This window comes from Apodemus sylvaticus, chromosome 3 (assembly GCF_947179515.1).
Source record: "Apodemus sylvaticus chromosome 3, mApoSyl1.1, whole genome shotgun sequence".
Taxonomy (NCBI): Eukaryota; Metazoa; Chordata; class Mammalia; order Rodentia; family Muridae; genus Apodemus; species Apodemus sylvaticus.
The window spans coordinates 121,782,148-121,804,841 of NC_067474.1; the positions used below are offsets into that span (position 1 = coordinate 121,782,148).

At 41.4% G+C, this 22,694-nt stretch overlaps 1 protein-coding gene across 3 annotated transcripts in view; it reads left to right on the forward strand.

Moving 5' to 3' along the window:
• Usp24 (ubiquitin specific peptidase 24) overlaps positions 1 to 22,694 on the forward strand; it is a 134,664-nt gene that overhangs the window by 93,800 nt on the left and 18,170 nt on the right. Inside the window, exons 43-60 of one of the 3 annotated variants that reach the window (XM_052176888.1) lie at positions 1,399 to 1,518; positions 2,019 to 2,144; positions 2,902 to 3,000; positions 3,789 to 3,871; positions 4,143 to 4,284; positions 4,471 to 4,590; positions 4,961 to 5,181; positions 5,615 to 5,739; positions 6,126 to 6,267; positions 6,933 to 7,083; positions 8,574 to 8,669; positions 9,457 to 9,560; positions 10,939 to 11,052; positions 15,155 to 15,251; positions 17,469 to 17,585; positions 17,981 to 18,073; positions 19,386 to 19,488; positions 21,373 to 21,494. In XM_052176888.1, coding sequence (XP_052032848.1) covers positions 1,399 to 1,518; positions 2,019 to 2,144; positions 2,902 to 3,000; positions 3,789 to 3,871; positions 4,143 to 4,284; positions 4,471 to 4,590; positions 4,961 to 5,181; positions 5,615 to 5,739; positions 6,126 to 6,267; positions 6,933 to 7,083; positions 8,574 to 8,669; positions 9,457 to 9,560; positions 10,939 to 11,052; positions 15,155 to 15,251; positions 17,469 to 17,585; positions 17,981 to 18,073; positions 19,386 to 19,488; positions 21,373 to 21,494 — 2,175 coding nt within the window. Of the gene's footprint in view, positions 1 to 1,398; positions 1,519 to 2,018; positions 2,145 to 2,901; positions 3,001 to 3,788; positions 3,872 to 4,142; positions 4,285 to 4,470; positions 4,591 to 4,960; positions 5,182 to 5,614; positions 5,740 to 6,125; positions 6,268 to 6,932; positions 7,084 to 7,474; positions 7,779 to 8,573; positions 8,670 to 9,456; positions 9,561 to 10,938; positions 11,053 to 15,154; positions 15,252 to 17,468; positions 17,586 to 17,980; positions 18,074 to 19,385; positions 19,489 to 21,372; positions 21,495 to 22,694 lie in introns of those variants that run through there. The other 2 variants (XM_052176889.1, XM_052176890.1) reach the window with 2 other exon arrangements.

Sequence of the window (22,694 nt, forward strand, 5' to 3'; positions counted from 1 at the left end):
CTAGTCCCGCAATACATGAGTTTGAGACTCAAGTTACATTATCCTAACCACAACCGAATGTTTTTTTTCATGGCATGTTTACATATTATAATCAACTAAATTTTTTATTATACTTAACCACAGTATTATTATGAAATATCCTTTCAGTTAGAGATGAGCCGTTTTCAAACTAATAGTTATTCTCAATAAAAAGTGGCATTCCAAACATTTTTGTTATTAGATTTTTTTCTATTCAATTTTTTCTATTTCTATTTTTGTTTTTTGAGTATGTTTATGCTGGCAGAATGCCAGACACTGGATACAAGCCAGATAAATTCAGTGAGATTCATAGAGTTTATCATATATTAAGAAAATTTTTAGGCATGTGAAGTTGAGAAATGGAAGTACTACCCCAGCTGTCGGGCAGACCAGAGCTCGGACAGTAGAAGGGAGAGCCAGCAGTATTGTCTCAGCTCTGCGAGATACAGTGTAGACTAGAGATGTGTTCCAAGTGCTATACTGATGTTAATGAAAAACACATTAGATCCAGCAATGCTTCAAAAGTCTTGCATGTTTTTGTCAGCTGTGTCCTTACTGCATGGGTGCACACACTTGTGTGGTTATGGTCAGAGAGCCAAGTTCCCGGTACTCACATTTCCACATAGAATTAGACTGTCCTTGTACCTACAGAGGTGTGAGGTGGACACTAGCTAAGATGCCATATCTGGATTATTCCTACCCAGAAAAGCAATGTGTTAGGCTCTGCATCAGTTGATAACATTTGTAAATAAAGTAATGGGGTATTTTCTTGTCATTTTAATTGTACACTCACTTATAAGAAAAATGTAATCGAAGATAAAAAGAATAATGTATAAAATCATGTTTTTTTAAAGGTACTGTATAAAAACATTACCTTGCTTGGCTGGTTGCACTACAGAATTCCTCAGGATAAATTTCAGAATATTCAGAAAACTAGGTCAGTGTGTAGTAGGCATCTAGTGTATCTGCGTGATTAATGCCAAAGAGCCTACACAACCACATTGTAAGCTCTTTGGAGACAAAGGACCACAAACATTTCTGTTCTCTCTTACTCCCTGGCACATGACAGGTCATTAATAAATACTTGTTGAATGATAAGTGAATGACTGCAGGTTGATCTTGATTGAACTAATACCTGCTTTGGCTGACATATTTTATGAATAGACAAGAGACATTAAGATGGATTGCATTTCGTCATCGTACCAGTACCTAACACAGGTACTTGGGGAACATAGTTCTGTTGGTGTTCAAACCAAGCTTCATGGATAAATCTGAGTCTACTACGTTTTCTCCTTAGTCCTCCCGAATAGCTGCTGTGGAAGTGTGCTGTGGTAGAGTGCTTGTTCTCCTCCCCACTGTTTGTATTCCTTTTGTTCCCAGTACCTCCCCCCAGTGGATAGCAGATCCAGCTCAGGGTTTGTGGGGCTGAGGAATGGTGGTGCTACTTGTTACATGAATGCAGTCTTCCAGCAGCTGTATATGCAGCCCGGGCTCCCTGAGGTGAGGGCCTCCTTCTGTCCTGTTCGGCATGCTTAATTATTATTTCTTGTGTTTGTAGCTATAGTTAGAAATTCTTTATCAGCTTCTGAAATCTGTAAAAATGTTATAGTCACACATTTTTGTAAATCTATTCTTTTAATCAGTAATTTGACCAAATGTAATTTTTGTACATACAAAATTAATTATTAAGCTATTTTATGAAGTTGTACTTAATATTTTAGATACCTGGCTCTATTTTCAGTACAACTTATTAACATAGTCACAACTTGTTAGTAGCAGGCAGTATATTAAGACTATTCCATAAGTATTATGTCACATGTGTCTAAGAGATAGATCTTCATCTTATCAGCTTCATACTTAACAACACCCACTAGGAGATGGCAAACCTAGATTTCTACAAGGCTGTCTGCACATAAAACACTCCTTAGCATAACAGCAGAGTAGGTGTGTATGTTTGCAGTCAGTGAGAAGCAGTCACACACTTCTCCTTCTCCTTCTAGTCACTTCTTTCAGTGGATGACGATACAGACAATCCCGATGACAGTGTGTTCTACCAAGTGCAGTCTCTCTTCGGGCATCTGATGGAAAGCAAGCTGCAGTATTATGTGCCTGAGAATTTCTGGAAGGTATTTACAGTAACTGTATTTGATGTTAGATAATATTTGGAGATTGGCTCCACTTTGGTTTTCCTCATCACTACCAACTTGTCAGAGACTTGAATGTTCAACAAATTGGTTCTTTTGAAATGATTAAAATTTTAAGAAAGCCATTTGTAATTCCTGGGGATCCACTTACCTGTTTTGACTGTTTTCTTATGATTCTTATTTTAGCTCTTTAAATTTTGTTTAAAGGAACCAAAGAGGTAGTTCAGCAGTTGTTTGGCTTTTCCAGAAACACAGGTTTGGTTCCCAGCACCTGCACCAGACAGTCCACACCTACCTGCAGCTACAGCTGCCGCTGCAGGAGTGTCTGACACCTCTGACCTCTGCATTCAAGTGCACACACCTGCACAGACATCGATAGAGGCACATTCAAAATAGTAGTCTGTCTTCAAGCAGTGATTCAAATAGTTCTTAGGACCTCCAAAGAAAGGACATTGCTGCATTTTGTCACGGAGTAGAAGTCACTTTTAAGAGAGACACTTGCTTTTGTGTAGTCTGAGGGTTTACCCTGAACCCATGTTTAGTTTCAGGGTTTGTTTTAAGACTTGCTGTTAGGAAGGACCAAGAAAATGCACATGTGACTGAGTACAAGGCCGCCTCACTCCAGTAACAGCATCGAGGTCCTGAAAATGAGCTTGCTCAGACACACTTACGTGATTCCGTGTGCTGTTCAGAGCGTGCTGCTCTCCTTGTAAACGCCTGTTTAATTCTTACTGTGTAGATCTTCAAGATGTGGAACAAGGAGCTCTATGTGAGAGAGCAGCAGGACGCATATGAGTTCTTCACTAGCCTCATTGATCAGATGGATGAGTATCTCAAGGTAATGAAGGGCTCCTTGCCCTCTGGCTCCTGCAGCTGTGAGAAGAGTGTAGGTTCACGGTGACTGAGACTCACAAGTTCATTCTTTCGGCATTTAAAATGATTATCTACCCATTATTGCAGTTAATATTTCTTATTCACCTAAGCTGAGAAGATAATACAGTTCCTAATCTGTATTTCATAATAAATGGCCATTTGTGCATGAATTGTTTTTTTTTTTTCAATGTCCCTAGAGATAGTGTGGTTGCAGAGTGCTTAGTGAACTGATGGCCCTGAAGGTATTCTGGGAACTGGGAGACTCTCTGGCAAAGGGCCAGAAGAACTAGACTATTATTTGTTTTGATGCTTAGACTCTAAGGTTTATGCCTTTCTCAGTAAAAAAAACAGACTTGCCCAGAGTTGCCACCATACATCGTATCAATAAGCATAATAAGCACTCTTGATCTGTTTAGACTAACTTACAGACCTATAGTACCCGTCCTTGAACAAGAGCAAAGATTGTCAAAGCGCTTCTGCCTTGCAACTTGTAGCCCAGAAAGAAGATCTGGAATCCTAACGCATGACTTGGAATGATTAGCTCTCTGGCCTTCACTCTCCGGCCTCTGCTGAGTGTCCGCACTGCTCTGATACTGGGCCAATAATGGGTTATTACCTTCCATCAGGCCGAAACTACTGTTGTTACTCTTTACATTTTGGTGGCTAAATTAAGAGTTTTAAAATAAGTTTTATGTGAACCGACTTGTACATTCTAGGGCTATTGGTTAAAACCTTAATTTTTTATTCCAACAGAAAATGGGACGAGAACAAATTTTTAAGAATACTTTCCAAGGCATTTATTCTGATCAGAAGATCTGCAAAGATTGTCCTCACAGGTTAGTGAAGACTCACCACTGCGTTAAACAGTGACTGTTAGGGATAGGGTATAGCTCAGTGGAACAGCATGTCTGGTATGTACAAGACCCTGGTTTTGGTACTAGTTTGTTGACTGACTTGTAGTCTTAAAGTATTTGTTGAAATTGTTGGTTTTGTCCATGTGCTTTTGTGCTGAGGTTTGTCTGATTCTGACCGTTGTGGAGTGTGTTGAAGGTCAGGTCTCACGACAGTTGAATCTCCATTCATGGCCTTCTGTCTTCTCCCAATCAGATATGAGCGTGAGGAAGCTTTCATGGCTCTCAATCTAGGAGTTACATCTTGCCAAAGCTTGGAAATTTCTTTGGACCAGTTTGTTAGAGGTGAAGTTCTAGAAGGAAGTAATGCATACTACTGTGAAAAGTGTAAAGAGAAGGTATTGAACTTGCCCTTTCTAAGAAACAGTGCTAGTGTGTGTGCCACCTGTAGGGGCCATTGCTAGCCTCTGCTTGCTGCTTCCAGTAGATTGTGCTGCTGTTTGTTTTACATAGGTACCAAAAGCTTTTACATCCATTATTTCAATTTTCTCCAGGGAGTTAATTTGGTTTTTGCTTTTTCTTAGAGAATAACAGTGAAAAGAACGTGCATTAAGTCTTTGCCTAGTGTGCTGGTAATTCACCTGATGAGGTTTGGCTTTGACTGGGAGAGTGGACGGTCCATTAAATACGACGAGCAGATTCGGGTAACCTCTTCCTTCCTGAAACTTCTCTCAACCATGACCCCCCCTCCCCCATCCATCTTTCCTTCTGTTTCTACGCCCTCTCTGTCCTCTGAGATGCAGCTCGAGGGGTGTGCAGCCCTCGTTTGAGAAGCTGCCGCTAGTAAGACAGGGGGATCTACAGATGATACCCTTTATTTCTGGAAGGCACCCTAACCATGGTTATGAAATACAATGCTTTCTCTGCACACAGACCGACTGTCAGAGATGCCAGGTATCATGGAATAGGAGTCAGCCCTTCCCTGGGAAAGCATGACTCTCTTTGTCTGACTTTGCAGGTTCTATCTAATACATTCCCACTTAACATTGGTGTGTTCTCTTTACCTTTACATAGTTTCCTTGGATGCTAAATATGGAGCCTTACACAGTTGCAGGAATGGCTCGCCAGGATTCATCCTCTGAAGTTGGTGAAAATGGGAGGACTATGGATCAAGGAGGTGGAGGATCCCCACGGAAAAAAGTTGCCCTCACAGAAAACTATGAGCTTGTTGGTGTCATTGTGCACAGCGGGCAGGCCCATGCTGGCCACTACTATTCCTTCATTAAGGACAGGCGGTAAGGGTTTCCCACAGAAGCCTCGCGTGCTCTCTGCCTTTCCTGATGATGTCTGTCATCCACGCTCACCGCTGGAGAGATTGGGGCAGGGGTAGTGGCTAAGACAAGGTTTTATAGCTCATGCTGGCCTCACATTCTCAGCACTTCTGTGTCCGCCTCCCGAGTGCTGGGATTATAGGCATACATCATAATGCTCAGCTATAAAGAAATCCATATTATACTTTGTTCTACATCTTGAATTGGTAATGTTTTACTCCTTTGATTTGAAAAGTTGTTTTAGAGACTGAAATCATAACACCTCTATTCCTACATTTTTCTTGGATGCTCTTGACTGTCGCTTGCTTGATCTGTGCATAATCTGTAAAGACAAATGCAAGGGATAAACATAATTGTTTTACAGTCTTAAGATGTTTATCTGATCTCTGGGTCCTAGGGGGTGTGGAAAAGGAAAGTGGTATAAATTTAATGACACCGTTATTGAAGAATTTGACCTAAATGATGAGACCCTGGAGTATGAATGCTTTGGAGGAGAATATAGACCAAAAGTTTATGATCAAAGTAAGTATTTATTCCCTTCATTTTGTTTTTTATTATATAGGATTTTTTCATATTAGAAGCTATATTCTTTATATAAAAATACAATAGATTTTGTTCTTATTTTTCTTGTGCAGAGATATGATTACAGAAGATAATTCTAGCACCTGTACTTTCAAAACCTCATTATGTAGTGGGATAAAGAAGTCTCCCCTCCATCCTCCTACCCCAAGGGGATGCACCTTAGCTTACAGTCTCGGCCACACTAAAAAGACCCACATTTTACTTAAACTTTGCACTTTGCAAATTTAGTAAATAAATTGTTGAGTCTGGGGGCCTTTTATTATAGATAATCACTCTAAAAAACATCTTATTTACCAAAACTTGTCTCTTCACATGGTATAAAATAGCGAACCCATACACGGATGTCCGTCGGAGATACTGGAATGCCTACATGCTCTTCTACCAGCGGGCGTCCGACCAGAGCTCCCCTGTGCTGCCCAAGAAAAGCCGGGTGAGCGTCGTGAGGCAGGAGGCCGAGGACCTCTCTCTGTAAGTTGCTCTGCCATGTGATTTCGGTGGGTATGATAGGCTCTTCAAAATATAATGCTTTTTTTTAAAGATTTATTTATTTATTTTATGTATATGAGTACACTGTCTTCAGACACATCAGAAGAGGGCATCAGATCCCATTGCAAATGGTTGTGAACCACCATGTGGTTGCTGAAAATTGAACTCAGGACCTCTGGAAGAGCAGTCAGTGCTCTTAACCAATGAGCCATCTCTCCAGCCCCTTAATATAATGCCTAATTTATAATAATAATTAAGCATAAGAGAAATTCTAAAAAGAAAGTAAGTTGTTTGTTTATTGCTCCCCAGACTTTATTGCCCTGGTCAGAAGTTACTTTGTATTTAGAAACAGGCGTATAAATTATTCATGGCAGAGGCAGAATTGAGATTTTTATTTTCAGTCTAGAATTGAGATGTGTATTGAAAGTGTATTCAATACATATATTGAATACACTTTCCGTCCAAAGCATAATACTATAACCAGAAAGATTTTTATGGTCCTCTTCTCAGTGAACTTGCCTTTACTATATTGATTCAGAAAAATATGCAGTTTCTGTTTGGGCACATTTGCAGTATATGAATCTAGCAAGTTAAAAAACAAACAAAAACCCTTTACACTTAGCAGATCTTTGATTTTTGTCTCTCAGCTCAGCTCCATCTTCACCTGAGATTTCACCCCAGTCCTCTCCTCGGCCCCACAGGCCTAATAATGACAGGCTGTCTATTCTAACCAAGCTAGTTAAAAAAGGTGAGAAGAAAGGACTGTTTGTGGAGAAAATGCCCGCTCGGATATACCAGGTAAGAACTGCATGAACAGAGAGGGCTCAGCTGGTTAACTGAACTGCTCTTGCAGACGACCTGGGTTCAATTCCCAGCACCCATGCGGAGGCTCTCAACTTTTACCTGTAACTTCAGTTCTGGGGATCCAGTACCCTCTTCTGACTTCCCAGAACAGGCACACACATAGTGCATATACATAAATGAAAGCAAAATACTGATACACAAAATGAAAATAAATAAATCTTTCAGAGGGTCAGGGGGAGCAGATAAGTCATTCTCTAAGGGAGAAAATCAAGATGAATATCAGAATCCGTGTTTTAAGTTCAGAGCACATGTGGTGGCTGCCTTCGGTGGCTGCTGCTGTCATGGGCCGCTTGCCACCCTCACTGCCCTTTGTCTTCTTTGCCAGATACAGAGGCTATAGCGACAGTGCCACAAAGATGAGCCAAGATGGCCAGCACCATCCCTGAGCAGACAAACATGTTGTTGAAATTATTTTACTTGAGAATCAAGACTCAAGACCTAGATCCTTTTAGTTAAGACTAAGCCAACAGGGCTGGAGAGATGACTTCGTGGTTAAGAGCACTGAATGTTCTTCCAGAAGATCTGAGTTCAGTTCCCAGCAACCACATGATGGCTCACAACCATCTGTCATGAAATCTGATGGCCTCTTCTGGTGTGTCTGAAAACAGCAACAGTGTACTCATACGTGAAATAAATAAATCTTTGAAGAAAAAAAAAAGACTAAGCCAACAATGATGGCCATTGTTCATTAAATACCTACTCTGTGCCACAAACTATAAACAAGTTTTACAGGGGGGTTGTTGTTGTTGTTTGGTTTGGTATTTTTGAGACAGGTTCTCAACTACCTGGCTGTTCTGGAACTCACTGTGTAGATCAGGCTGGCCTCAAACTCACAAAGATCCTCCAACCTCTGCCTCCCCAGTGCTGAGATTAAAAGCATGCACCACCACACCTGAGTAAAGGTTTTTATAAAATAGGAGATATTACTTCTGTTTCAGATGGAACTAAACAAGGCTGATTAAAGCAGAAAAATGGCCACCATCTCACAAGGCAAGGGTTCGAATTCAAGACTGTCAGCCTGCCCAGCCCAGACTTATATACTAAGAGCCCAAAACTAAATAGGCAGAACCAGAGAATCTAAAGAAAATATGGAGCCTTCAAAAGAAAAAAAGAACTAAGTTGTCTGAGCCAGGGAGGTGTGGAATTGCTTGTTTGTAAACAAACAATCAAAAGCCAAAAACAAACATACCAAAAAAATCCTCTGTTGAATCCCCAAAAGAGATTAGAAATGGCTTATCTTTCTACAGTGCCTTAGATTTAAAGGAAAGATTTTTCTCCCATATTGTTAAAAAAACTCAATTTGAAAAAGGTAATTATAAAGTATAACTTGTTTTTTACAAACCTTTATTACCTAAACATTTTGCTAGATTAACCTTCCATGTATTATTCTGTTTGTTAAAATGACCACTGATTTTGTTCTGTAGATGGTGCGAGATGAAAACCTCAAGTTCATGAAGAACAGAGATGTGTACAGTAGTGACTACTTCAGTTTTGTTTTGTCGTTAGCGTCATTGAATGCTGTAAGTAGCCAGCTGTAACTAAGAACTAAAAAGCAGCCCTCATCTCAGGCATTAGCACTCAGACTAGGTGCAAACCCCACTTCCGGTAAATGTGCTGCGTACTGGGTGATACTGTCATGCAGGCAGCTTTGGGCTATGCACTGTGAATGAGTGGTATAGGTTTGCACATGCAGAATTTTTAGATTTTGAGATCAATTTGAGGGCTATGGAGTTAGGGAGCTATGGGGTTAGGGGATATAGAGTTTGGGGGCTATGGGATTGGGGCTATGGGGCTGACAGCTATGGGGTTAGAGGCTATGGAGCTGAGGGCTATGGGCTTGGTTTTTTATCAGTTGCTTCTGTGCTCTATGAGCTAGCTTTTCCTAATCTGTAATCATATACTGTCAGACTCAAAATTAACTTTCCAATACTTCCTTGTCTACAGTACCATTGTTAATAATGCTAAGAGGAGCAAAGGCACTTTTCTGAAAGTACTTCATTTAAAAATAAAAAAACTGTCTTAATTTTTTAAAAATTTAAATGAGTGTTTTCTATTGTTAACTAGTTAGGCATTTCTTTTTCCTTTGTATATGTGTAATCCAGGTTATCACCAAGTAATGGAGGATGGCTCTGGACTACGTACCTTTCTGCCTTCACTTCCTAAGTGCTAAGATTAGGGTGTTTTCCTACTAACTTTATTACATTCTATAGAATATATAATGATCTGTGAGATTTTTATGAAAAATGTCCTCTCCCCTCTCACAGACTAAATTAAAGCACCCATATTATGTCCTCTCCCCTCTCACAGACTAAATTAAAGCACCCGTATTACCCTTGCATGGCAAAGGTGAGCTTGCAGCTTGCTACTCAGTTCCTTTTCCACACTTACCTGCGGACAAAGAAAAAACTCAGGTAAGGGTGCTGCGTCTACTACTCTGTTACAGAAAAAACTGGTTAATTCAATGAAAGATAAATTTATAGATTCTTTTCAAAATATCACAATATTACCTAATTTAATCAGCTTACTGGAACATACCCTCAATCTTTAAGAAAGGTTTAGTGAGGATTGATTTTTTAAAAAAAAAAATTATGTCTTTGAGAATTGAGCAAAATCATATTTATCAATACCTTCAGAGGATTTTAAAAGGAAGAAAAGAAAAGATGTCATTCTAGGCAGAAAGGATAGCAAGCAGGATTTGCTTAAGGCCGCCCCTGAGTGACTGCTTAGTTGTATTTTTCTGATACTTATAAGGGACTTATTAAGACTAATCACTAGGTACCAGACCAGAAAGTCTGGGCTGTGTTTAGTGGCAGTTCCTGGAGGAGTTTGAACCAGGACATGTTCAGAGTGATAGGAAGAGCTCCAGACATGATCTGCACCTTATTCATCATGACTGGCTTTATCTCCAGCTCCTAAAAAGGGGTCCAGATCATTAAGGGTCTGGGTTAGTAATAGTTGTTCCGTGACTACGTGACAGAAGAAGAAAGAGAGATGAGGGCTCTTGTAGAGAAAGAGGAAACTGGTTGAAATTGGAATACCATTGAGCTCTGGCTAGCAAAGTGAATAAGATTCTCAAGTCTGGGTTTGGGGAAAGATTTTTCAGCCAGACCTATGAAGGAAAATAATTAATGATGGCAGCTTCATTTTATGTGTAATAACCAAAGTTACATGATTTTAAAAAGAACACATTTCTGTCCTTAAGGTTTGCACAGGGTTTAGTAGAGAAATGCAGTTGGTACTTTTCTTGTGAAATTCACTCATATCTGCATGTTATACTGTCACCATCTTGTCTGTTTTCACCATTGGGGTTGGTGAGGCACTGGGGGTCTCAGGAGTGTGAGATTATGGGTAGTATAGTTGGGCCATTTTTTTCTCTGTCCAAATCTTAAAGCAAGATATTAATGATTTTAGCAATATGATATAAAACATACGCTGTTTCTGAAGGTGATTCTTAGTTGTGCCAGACAAAATGTGACAGATCTGGTCTTCATCAGTTGAAGTTGATGAGGAAGATGTAAAAGATGAAAATCAGTCAAAGGTGTAGTAGCACTGCACATGTGTCCTGTGTGTGGGGTGAGGGTGGGGGTGGGGGTTACACAATGGATAGACGAAGAGTGAAAACACTGGTCATGGGGCGGGGTAGCCAGGGAAGGCTGCTTTGCCCTTTGTTCCTGGCCATTGTGGAATAGCTAGGTAGGCGTGGCGCTCTCGCACTGTCTTAGGTCGACAGTGTGAGATCCACTCTGCAGTTGCCTGCTGCACCTCACATTGCACTCTGCTCTTCTACAGGGTTGATACTGAAGAATGGATTGCTACTATTGAAGCATTACTTTCAAAAAGTCTGGATGCTTGTCAATGGCTTGTTGAATATTTTATTAGCTCTGAAGGACGAGAATTGGTAAAGTAAGTGTCAAGATCTTTTAATTAAAAGACCTATCTTTTCCTATTATTTAGAAGTAAAACTTCTTTATGCATTTCAACTTGAAATCATTTTTCAGATAGAGTCCATTTTAACCTTTTCACTGAAGTGGTAAGGAAGTTAGGCTGCTCCAGAACCATCTGCTGAACTAGACTCTGGCAGGGTGTGGTAAGGAAGTTAGGTCGCTCCAGAAGCATCTGCTGAACTAGACCCTGGCAGGCTTCAGTGACCTCAGACAATGAGCTGGGGGCCACCAGGTGCTCAGGAGAAGCGTGCAAGTCCCTTTCCTAGGGTGCTCAGTCTGGTAACGAGGAAGCAGTTCAAGGCTACTATTACATACAGTCTAAGTATGCCTAGATTCTGGCCCCAAAATGTTAACCATGGAACTATATTACCTGTGTACAGTAGCTAGATGAATAATTTGCCTTTTCACATAAAAATTCAAGATTTTCCAATCACATTTATTGTTTATACCTTATTCACAGTTGAACTCTTGAATCAGTTTCCTTTATCCTTGGCAAGTTTATCACTATATGAAGAGTCCAACAATACCCTCCCAGTGTTATGAGACCTTGTCCTGTCTCTTTGGCCCCAGTAGGCTCCTCCTTCTGTTTGATTTGGTCCTCAAACTTGTCATGTGAGAAGCCCACTTCCGGCTAATAGCCTGGCCTCAGGCATCACAGAGGAAGTGATTAATGAATGTTGAATAGGTGCCATAGACTGTCTTGCACCTCTCAGAATGAATATCTGTAGGCCTTCTTAAGGAACTTGGCCTTTTAATTAACCCCCACTCCATCTTTACCTTGTAGACTTTTCTATTGGGTCACTTTGTCAGCATACAAATGTGCTCTGTTATTGTGTTAAAACAGACACAAAGCAGGAAATTCAGAAATTCAGGTCCCTTCCTACTAAGAGAGCAGTCTGGTGTTTGGATTTTTATTTCATTTTTATGTTACTGGGATAAACCCAAGGGCCTCACCCACGTGTGACTAACCTGCTTACGAGCCCCCATCTCACATACAGTCCCTGTGCCCTTGATCTCAGCTCCAAATACTCATTTGCCTACTTGCTGTCTCCATTTCTTTTTCCTATAAAAGTCTGTGGCTTTGAAACAGCTGTGTCACATACCTTCTTCCAGGAAGGTCTTGAGTGGGTCCTTCACACCACGGTAAAACCCACGGGCTTTACTTGCGCCTCCCGTGACCTCCCAGACACTCAGTGTGCACTTTCTCGTCGCAGTCAGTCACCACTCAGGCAGCCTGACAAGTCGGCATGCCTGAGCCTCCTGTCTGGACCATGGTTTTCTCTCTGCTCTGCATAGTAATTGCTCCTGTCCCTTCAGATGTCAGCTTAGATCACACATACACAGAGACAGGTGCGGGTCTGCCCTGTCGCTCTGTGTACTCCTTAGGGGTGGGGTTTGCCTGTCTCTCCTGATGAGCTTCAGTTACTTAAGGATAGAATCAAGTCTGCTGCTTCCTTGCCATGCCCAGGGCGCCTGCCAGATAGCCCACACTCAAATATTTGTTCACACGTACATCACACAGATGCATCAGCTCATGAGGAGAGAACTAATAAACATTTCACAGGACAGTTACATATGTGCCTGCCCCTTTAGAGTTTGCAGTAAAGAAACCTTTCACCCAGTTTTCTAAATCAGTTTGAAAATATTTTCCCATAGGTCTCCCAAGCACCATTTCCAAATGATTACACATTTGGAAAATGCATAGAAAATATTTCATTCATCACCGTATCTGAAGGCAGGCTTGATTTTGACTGTCTCTTGACAAATTGTCTTCCTTGGTCTAATTCTTAGTATTCCTGCTATCAAGTAGCCCAGTGGACCACCTGATCTTTATTATAAGATCTAATTACTTTTAATTGTCATGAGTTGATGTGTCTTAAGAAATTAATAACAGGTGCTAGAGAGATGGCTCAGCGGTTCAGAGCACTTGTTGCACTTGCAGAGGACCTGTGCTCTGTTCCCAGCACCCATGTGACAGCTCATAACCATCTGTAACTCCATTGCCAAGGAATCCAGTGCCTGCCTCTGGCCTTTTAAGGCACTAGACATGTGTGTGGTATACTTTTGTGTAGGCAAAACATTTATACATAAAAATAAGTATAATCTTTCTTAAAATCTAAGAAAAGTAATTTTTATCTAATTTTTTTCTCTAGAACCTTCAGGCTATCTCTCTTTCACTCACTTTATTTGCATATGTGGCGTGTGTGTGTGTGTGTGTGTGTGTGTGTGTGTGTGTGTGCGTGTGTGTGTGTGTATGGCTGCCCTTGCACATGGAGGTCAGAGGACAGACATGTTCAGGAGTGGAAGCCACTCATTTTTTTTAAAAACAGGCTGTGTAGATTTTAAAGACAGTCTGTCTTCACTTTGTATCCCTAGCACTGTGCATTACTGTGCTTTTTTAAAAAAACAAACCATGGATTCTGGGAGTTGAACTCATGCTTGCAGGGCAAGCATTTTACTGAGCTATGTCTCCAGCCCATAGAGCCTTAGAGATAGTTTATCATTACTTTAACTAAATGTGTCTTCACTAGCACAAATCACACACGCCGTCCGAGAAAGCATGGGTGAATATGCCTTCTCTTAACTGCTTGGGACCAGACTATTTTGGAAATTCGTTGAATTGAGGGATATTTGCATTTTTAGAGATGTGTCTCAGGATGGAACACAAATGCAAAAATTTGTTCACTTTTGTTTTATTATCTAAGCATATACATAATCTGGAGATAATTCTATACAATATTGTTCAACTTTTTGTATGCTAAACAGTCTCATGGCATAGAATTTTCCAAGAGTGACTTCATACTGGTTCCAAAGATGTCAGATTTTATTGCATTTTGGAGTGAGGGTCGGTAGTCAAACTGTACAAATATTTCTCTAACTGAAACATGAAGATAACAATGGCCTCTTGTTATCTTCCCCAAGGCTTAAAACCTTTGGGAATAAACACCATAGTTTGTTTTATCGTGTGTATGCTGAATTAGGATTCTGAAGGTATCAGTGTAGAGAACAGGGTTAGAAAGAAGAAACAAAGCTCAGGGAAGGCTGGTTGTTCAGTCTGTGACTAAAGCTTCTCAAGAACAGCACTTACTCCCAAGTCTGCTGTTTCAGACAGCTGATACTTCATGGAAATCTTTGAAAAACAATAGTTTCAGGATAAATTGGCTTCTTGTAAACATTGACTCCAGGCATTTTGTACATCAATAATTATAAGAATGACTGCTTCAGATTCAGATGCTGACTTTGTTATTCAACCTTGAAGGAGGATGGTCCAGATCTAGTTAGTACCCGGGCACCCAAGCACTTGCTGGAACTGCTACTACCTGGCCCAGGAAGCACTATTAGACAAGTTCAGGCATGTGGCTCCACCAGGAACAGGAAGCAAGGAACAGCAAGTTAACAAGGAATAGCAACACCCCATACTGCTTCTTTTTTTTATACAGGTTTTTAATGTAGGTTTTCTGGGGTTTGTAATGGTGAATGTTCTCAAGTTGACTTAAAGTATAAACCACTAACACTAGGGATTCTTTACATCCTTTAGGAACTTCATAAGACACTTACAGTCAGAACAACATAAGATGCTACCCTTCAGGACCTGCATCCCCAAGTGTCCCCTTCTTTGTCTTGCTTTTTATTTTGGAGGAGTCTAGCCACTTGCCTGCTAGACACAGACACAGATACACACACACACACACACACACACACACACACACACACATCTAGATCTACTTTCATTCTTTAGTATTATACTAGAAAATAATCCAGTATTCCTCAAGAGTTCATGCATCTGGTTAAGTCATACTGCAAATGTTATATGGGTATCTCCTGTCCATTTGAGTTACCACTTAGAATCTTGTTGAACTTTCTATCTGTTTCCCAAATCATTACAGCACATGGAGGGGCCTGGGGAAGCCCAGGTCCCTGTGAGCCTGCACGCACACTCTCGGGAGACTTGGACTAACACCTGAGTCACTTCACTCCATGGCTGTTACCATGGGAGGTGTATAGAGCAGGTGAGGGTTAGATACTGTGTCCGTTTCATATCATGTTTCTCTTTATTTTAGGGTTTTCTTGTTGGAGTGCAGTGTGAGAGAAGTCCGAGTTGCTGTGGCCACCATTCTGGAGAAGACCCTAGACAGTGCCTTGTTTTATCAGGATAAGGTCAGTCTCACTTGTAAACTTGATGTACCCTGTTTTTATCAGATGTTCTCAATTGTACATAATATGACCTAGAAATGGTGTCTGGACTGGTGTTTTTGCCACATGGCACACATGAACATACACACACACACACACACACACACACAAAACACACACACACACACACACACACACACGACTTTCTGATACGTACCAGGATAGAAGGTATCCTTGTCCATCCCTCCTTAGGTTTCAGATACCAGGATAGACTGAAAGAGTTCAGGTCTGCTTTTGTCTGCTCTAAGATCCCTGACCAGTCTTTTCTTAAGAACTTTTGCAGACAACGAACTGAGACTAACCGGCACCTAGACACTTCTAATCTAGACATTTGGATCACCCTTGGCTCTTTCTACTTCCTCAAAAGCTATTTTCCTGATCTGACTGCTTTTGGCAGGCAAACCCGAGCCACTCATCACAGGGCAGGGTAGTGCCTTCAGCCTTCAGCCTTCAGCCTTCCCTGAGCTTTGTTTCTTCTTTCTAACCCTGTTCTCTACACTGATACCTTCAGAATCCTAATTCAGCATACACACGATAAAACAAACTATGGTGTTTATTCCCAAAGGTTTTAAGCCTTGGGGAAGTATGTGGTGTCCATTCCCAGTCTGGTTGTTCAGTCTGTGACTAAAGCTTCTCAAGAACAGCACTTACTCCCAAGTCTGCTGTTTCAGACAGCTGATACTTCATGGAAATCTTTGAAAAACAATAGTTTCAGGATAAATTGGCTTCTTGTAAACATTGACTCCAGGCATTTTGTACATCAATAATTATAAGAATGACTGCTTCAGATTCAGATGCTGACTTTGTTATTCAACCTTGAAGGAGGATGGTCCAGATCTAGTTAGTACCCGGGCACCCAAGCACTTGCTGGAACTGCTACTACCTGGCCCAGGAAGCACTATTAGACAAGTTCAGGCATGTGGCTCCACCAGGAACAGGAAGCAAGGAACAGCAAGTCAGATGTGCTCTTAGAAAGGTCCTGAAAGTTCTCTCAGTTCCAGAGTCTTCAGACTTATGTGTACTATAAAGCCATAGTTTTCCATTACTGTAAGCAGCAGAACCTCTCATCAAGCAAAACCCCACCTGGTGCAGGTCACTGGGAGCTGCTTAGAGAGCCTGAATACCACTGCTCTGAGCTACTCCTGTGGGAGCTGTCCAAGGGGTCTGCCCTTAGTGTTTACCTAGACTATCTTACTCCCCTTCTTCCACTGTATAGTCCAAAGAGAAAAGGCAGGATACAGAACATCAGCCTTTTAAAGACTGAAGAGCAGGCAGTGGATGAGAAAGGGACAAGGGAATAAGCATGGAAGCCACTTCCTGAAGTCAGTCCTATTTGATATCCAGCTGGTGTATTTTTGTGTTTGTTTTCCCCACAATGGAAATTATACCTCTTGGCACCCACTATATACTGTCCTTTGAAAATGAAGTGCTATGTAAATGCTAACTTGTATTATTTATAATGGTGTGGCAGGTGGATGGGGTATTCCAGAAGTCTATGAATACCATCTTCAAAGGAATGAACGAATAAGAGCAGTAGCCTGGTCTTAATGCTTGGGGAACAACTGAATTTCTAGGGAGTTGTCCAGAAACAGTTGGGGTGGGAGGGAAAGCAGAAGCACTGTCATGCCAAAATGGTTTCTAAACAAATAAAATGTTTTTCAAAGCTTTCCATGAGGCGTCAGCGGGCTTTCAAGTAAGTTCCTAGTTGAGTCGGTATTGCCGTGTCATCTGTCAGGCTGTTGCTCTCCATCGCTCCATCGGCTTGGTTTCTAGCCCTTCTGCCTGTGTCTGTGTTTGATTCTCTGCATCTGTGACTGTGAAGAAACAGCCCAGTGGAGGGAGGGATTCAGAATCCATCTCCCCTTGGTTCCCATCTCTCTGTAAGGCAGAGAAATTGGCTCTGGAGACCATGTGACAACTGGGCCAGCAGGATCATGGCCTGGAGTCTGGAACCTAGGAAGTAGACTAGCTTCTCTCTTAGTTCTCCTACAGTACTGACACTCTCCTGGAAGGTAAAAGGATAACTCTGTTCTGCTCTCCAAAGCATAAATCCATCTAAATCTGAGACTGGATTGTATCAATAGCCCTTTGTTCTTATGGTGGTTTACTTCAAATTAATCCTGTGATAGTGTCTGTTTTGTCTTCTCTTTCTTTATATAATCTCCTCTTTCCTCTCACCAGTTAAAAAGCCTTCATCAGTTATTGGAAGTCCTGCTTGCTCTTTTGGATAAAGATGTCCCAGAAAATTGTAAAAACTGTGCTCAGTACTTTTCTCTATTCAACACTTTTGTACAAAAGGTAAATACTGTTTCCTAATGCATCTCCCTAATACAGCAGATATATAATCAGAAACTTATTTCATACATGGAAAAATGTTAGATTCCATTCTGTGTAGTTCTGTGGTTTCATTGTGTTTATAATTAAATCCAAATGAATGGATAATTTTACTTGTAAGGATTCTGATACAAGTAGGAGTAGTTACTGACAGCAGTGGAAGGTGGCAGCATTGGTTTTGCCATCGGGTGGTGGTGGAAGGCTCAAAAGTCTTTAATTAGGTATTAACGAGTACTCACTACACATAAGTTACAACAGTTAACTTGGTGATTTCTTAAAACTTCTCATCGGACTGTACTTTTAAAACGACTTTTTATCTGGCTGGGAGTATAATTTGTCATTCTACCGCCTTGTGACAGCAAGGCATTAGGGCTGGGGATCTTCTTCTGCGGCACTCAGCACTGCGACACATGATCAGCTTCCTCCTTGGGGTCAGTCGACAGAACAGTCAGGTAAGGGCTGTTTTCCTGTGAGATGCTGTTGGCTTTCATTTTGTGGATGGTAAATGTTTTACTTCATTTAGTTCTGGGTGTTAATACTATGTAGGTCTTAAAAGCCTTTGGAGAGCAATAGAAGAGGAACTTCAAGTGGTCTTGGAGTCCTCTCCTTTATTCCCTGGAGCTATGAAATTTTTTTAGGGTGGTTGGAATCCATCTGTGAAGCTGGACTGTTAAAAACCAAACTTTACTGCAGTTTAATGTTCTCGGTCAAATAATAGGAATATATTAGTTCCCAGAGCATTGAGGGAGGTGGGGTGGTGGTGGATGTTTTGTCCATACATGGCCTGGCCTGGCCTGGTAGAAATCCCTATATAGCTCTATTTTTCTTATCCATGCATTTCTTTTGATAGATTTTTAAATGCCTAAAATGCTAGAATCCAATAACGGTAACTTGAGTGTTTGTTTTATAGCAGGCACCCTGGCTGTGCTGAGGTGGGCCAGTTTGGATACACACAGCAGTGTGACTCCCATTCTCCAGGAAGAACTTAAGCTTAAGCACAGTTGTGCTAAGTAACTTGTGCAGGATGACAAGGCATAGGCGTCAGTGAAATGGATCTAGTCCCAGCACAGGGGATTTCAGAGTCTGGGCCTTTTCACTGTGCATTGTGCTGTGCATGGGCAGACTTGGCACTGACACTCCTAAGCTCCCCTCAGGCCTGTCACATCTTGCTGCTGTCACTCTTAAGTAGTAAACACAGTACTGCCACCGTAGCATGCTGTGGGCATTGACTGTGCTAGATTTGTAGTACTTCTGACTCTTCACACAGACTGAGGACTGACTTGAATTCACTATATTTACACTGCACATGCAGTCAATATTATCTTGCATTTGTGGAATACAGTATTTTTAAAATGTCTTCATTTTTAACATTTTACTTAGTCCTCAAAACCACAAAGTGGGCAGAGCAAGTAGATTATCTCTGCCATTACACGAAGCACTTTTAGGGAGCGTGTCCCATTTATACAAGACACTGGAGGTGCCACAGGGACAGACTTCCTATCCCCAGCTTCATGGTTGCCCATTTCACTGAGGCTCTGGAAAATTGCCCAGTCTATACTGTATACTTTGTATACGTGGTTTTAGAGTCTGAGTTAATGGCTTCTTTCTGGAGAGCAAACCCTTTGAAGATGCCTTTAAACCAGTGACTTTATATGTTGACCTCTTCCACTGTGGGCATCAGGAGATGCTGTGGTTTAGTACATCACCAGCTAGTGCGCCTTTCCCGCCCGAACAGGAGCATGTTTTCATTTTCTCTATTAACAGATACGCCGATGGAGTTCAGCACAAGCACGGGAGTTTGGGAATCTTCACAACACTGTTGCCTTGCTGGTCTTGCATACAGATGTCTCTTCACAGAGGAATGTTGGTAAGTTTGACCATACCTTCCCACATCAGATGCATGAGAAGAGGTTTTCATCTTAGGAACTGAATGAATAGTATTTATTTCTCAAATGACTATTGATATTTGGGGAGTGCTTAAAGTTGTTTGTTTTGTTTTGTTTTTTGTTTTCCATTAATGCTAAACTTCACCTTATTTAGCCTAGTTTATTAATAATAACAGAAGATAAGTTAATCCTTGATTTGGAGCAGAGAGAAAAAAAGATTTAGGATTAAAGACTAATTCAAAGTTCATTCATCACCATAATGTAACAACTTATGTAGTAGGAAAATAGCCAAAGTCTGAGCTATTGTCTCTTAGCTGTGTGAACCTGACCAAGCCACCTCACCTTTCTGATCCTTCATACAGAATGAAAATAGTTTTGAAATAATTTCCAGGTATAGTAGGGATTAATTAGATAAAATACCAAAGTCCTTTGTGAACGCAAAGGTGATTCAAATGTAAATTTGTGAAATCTTTAATATGTTAGAATTGGAAATGTTTCCTGTTGTCACCCACCAATGGCACAATCACAGACACACCTTTGTGCTCTATACTTATCCAGTATCCTAATCATACACATGTGCTGCATTTGTGTACAGTCCCTAGGATTCGTCCTGGCAGTCACAGGAATACTACAAAGCAGCTCGCTGCATGAGTGTTTCCTGTGTGCTCTGCTTTTTCATGGTGCTGTATTTACTGTGCTCATTCCCCACAGCAAACTTAAGAGGTGCGACCCCCTTCTGTAGATGAGAAAACATAAAGACACAGGGTCACAGCTATAGTGATAGACTTCCATGTGTGGTGGTAATGTGGATAGTAAAATATAAAGGCAGGAAATAAGAAAGATTCCAAAGTGCATCATTCCATCTGAAAGATACGTAAAAACTATATAAAGGGGCATTAAAGGACACACAAATGCAGTTCTAGTTTGCTTTCTGTTGCTGTGATAAACACCACCTTACGGGGAGTGGGGAGTTTCTCTGGCTTACAGGATATATAGTCCATCATCGGTGGAACTCAGTGCTGGAACTCAAGGCAGGAGCTTGAAATAAACCAGCAGAGGAATACTGTTACTGACTTGCTACCTTCCAACTTGCTTAGCCATCTTTCTTACACACCTCAGGTCCACCTGCTTAGGGATGGGATTGCCCCTGGTGGGATGAGCCCTACTATATAAATTAGCAATTAAGAAAACACCCTGGGGAGGTAATAGGAGAATGGATGGAGAGAAGAAGGTTTATGGGACATATGGGAAGGGGGGATCCGGGAAAGGGGCAATCATTTGGAATGTAAACAAAGAATATAGAAAATAAAAATATTAATAAAAAAAAACCCACCCTGCAGGCTAATCTGATCTGGGCAATTATTTACTTGAAGTGACCCTTGGTTAGTGTCAAGTTGACAGCTAAAACAAACTCTGACACATGGTATGAATATAGCTTGCTTTCTACAGCTGTGTCATTCATCTCAAAAATAAAAAGCTATCTATCTCGTTGTTTGAATTCAAACAGATTTACAACAGGAAATACAAGTGTGTGTCCTCATTTCTCTAGACTCAGCCCTGTTATGTGGGTTGAGTCTTCCTTAGCATAGGTGGTCTTTTGCAAACAATTGTTTAGAGAACAGTGACTTGTTCAGTATCTCTTTGGTAGCAGCTTTGGCTACTTTTTCATAGCTATTGCTGAGGCGAACTTTGAAGAAAATAGGATTTTGTCTATATATCTCATTGATCCAATAGACTGAAGGATTGAATTATAAGAACATAGCAATAGTGTTTGCAGACCTGAGAGTTTTGCCCTTTGGTGGACATGTTTTGTGGAACGTTTCCAAGTAAGACAGGTTGTGTTTTGTTTCTTGGGTCTCCTAAAGCTCCTGGAATATTTAAACAACGACCACCTATTAGTGTTGCTCCTTCAAGCCCCCTGCTGCCCCTCCATGAGGAAGTAGAAGCCTTACTGTTCTTGTCTGAAGGGAAACCTTATCTGTTAGAGGTATGTATTGCTGTGCCGAAACCATTTTCTTATGTTATTTTCTCCTATTTGAGCAAAATCCTTTGTTGGTTTATTTTTCAAGTTTCTCTGGTTAAAGGAAATATTGCTAGAAGAAGAAATGCTTATTTTCTATACACATTTCAAACATATTAAAAATGAGGCCTCCTGAATGGTAGAGCACTTGCCCAACATGTTCCCTGTCCAACACTGTATGCATGTGTGCGTGGATGGCTGAATAAATGTGTTAAGTGGGCATTATGCATCTTCTTCAACCAAGAACCTACCCCGTAAGGCCCCAGAGGAGGTGGGTGATCGTTCACATGTAAAGTAGTACTTCATTATCAAAAGATTTTGTCCCTAGTCTGTCTCTCCCTGCTCCTAAAGTACTACAGTCTGGATGCGCACGTGCGTGCGTGCGTGCTTGCGTGTGTGTATACCTGAGATAAGTGTGCTTGGGAGGGGAAGCCCTTGGTCCTGTGCCCAGCGAGGGGGAATGCTAGGGCAGGGAGGCAGGAGTGGGTAGGTGGGTGGGGGAGAATCCTCATAGAAACAGGGGAGAGGGAGGAAGAAATATGGTTGTGGACTGTTCCCATGCCTGCACAGGGCATACACTGTGTGCCTCATTTCCAGCCAGCTCTGGTTCCACCCAGAGCCATCTTCGTTATGACTTCTTCCAGAATCTGATGTTATATGGAAATGAGTTTGTGAGCAACATCTTTTTTTTTTTAAAGTTTAACTTTATTTTCCTGTCATCAGTCATTAATCTCTCATGAGAATTTGAAAATTGGTGAGGAAGACTCTTTAGGGCATAAGAAGTGTGTGTTTGTACAGATCTCTATAATGACAGGTAGTCTCAGATACCCTGAAACACATCCGTAGGCTCCTCAAACAAAAACCCAGATTCTAGAACCGTCAGTGGATCGTCCTCTCTGCAATTGCAGGGAAGGCAAGAACGGCAGCCTGCCGACTGTGCTGACCCACTCCCGTGTCCTGCCGACTGTCCTGACCCACTCCTGTGTCCTGCCGACTGTGCTGACCCACTCCCGTGTCCTGCTGACTGTGCTGACCCATTCCCGTGTCCTGCCAACTGTGCTGACCCACTCCCGTGTCCTGTCGACTGTGCTGACCCACTCCCGTGTCCTGCCGACTGTACTGACCCACTCCCGTGTCCTGCTGGCTGTGCTGACCCACTCCCGTGTC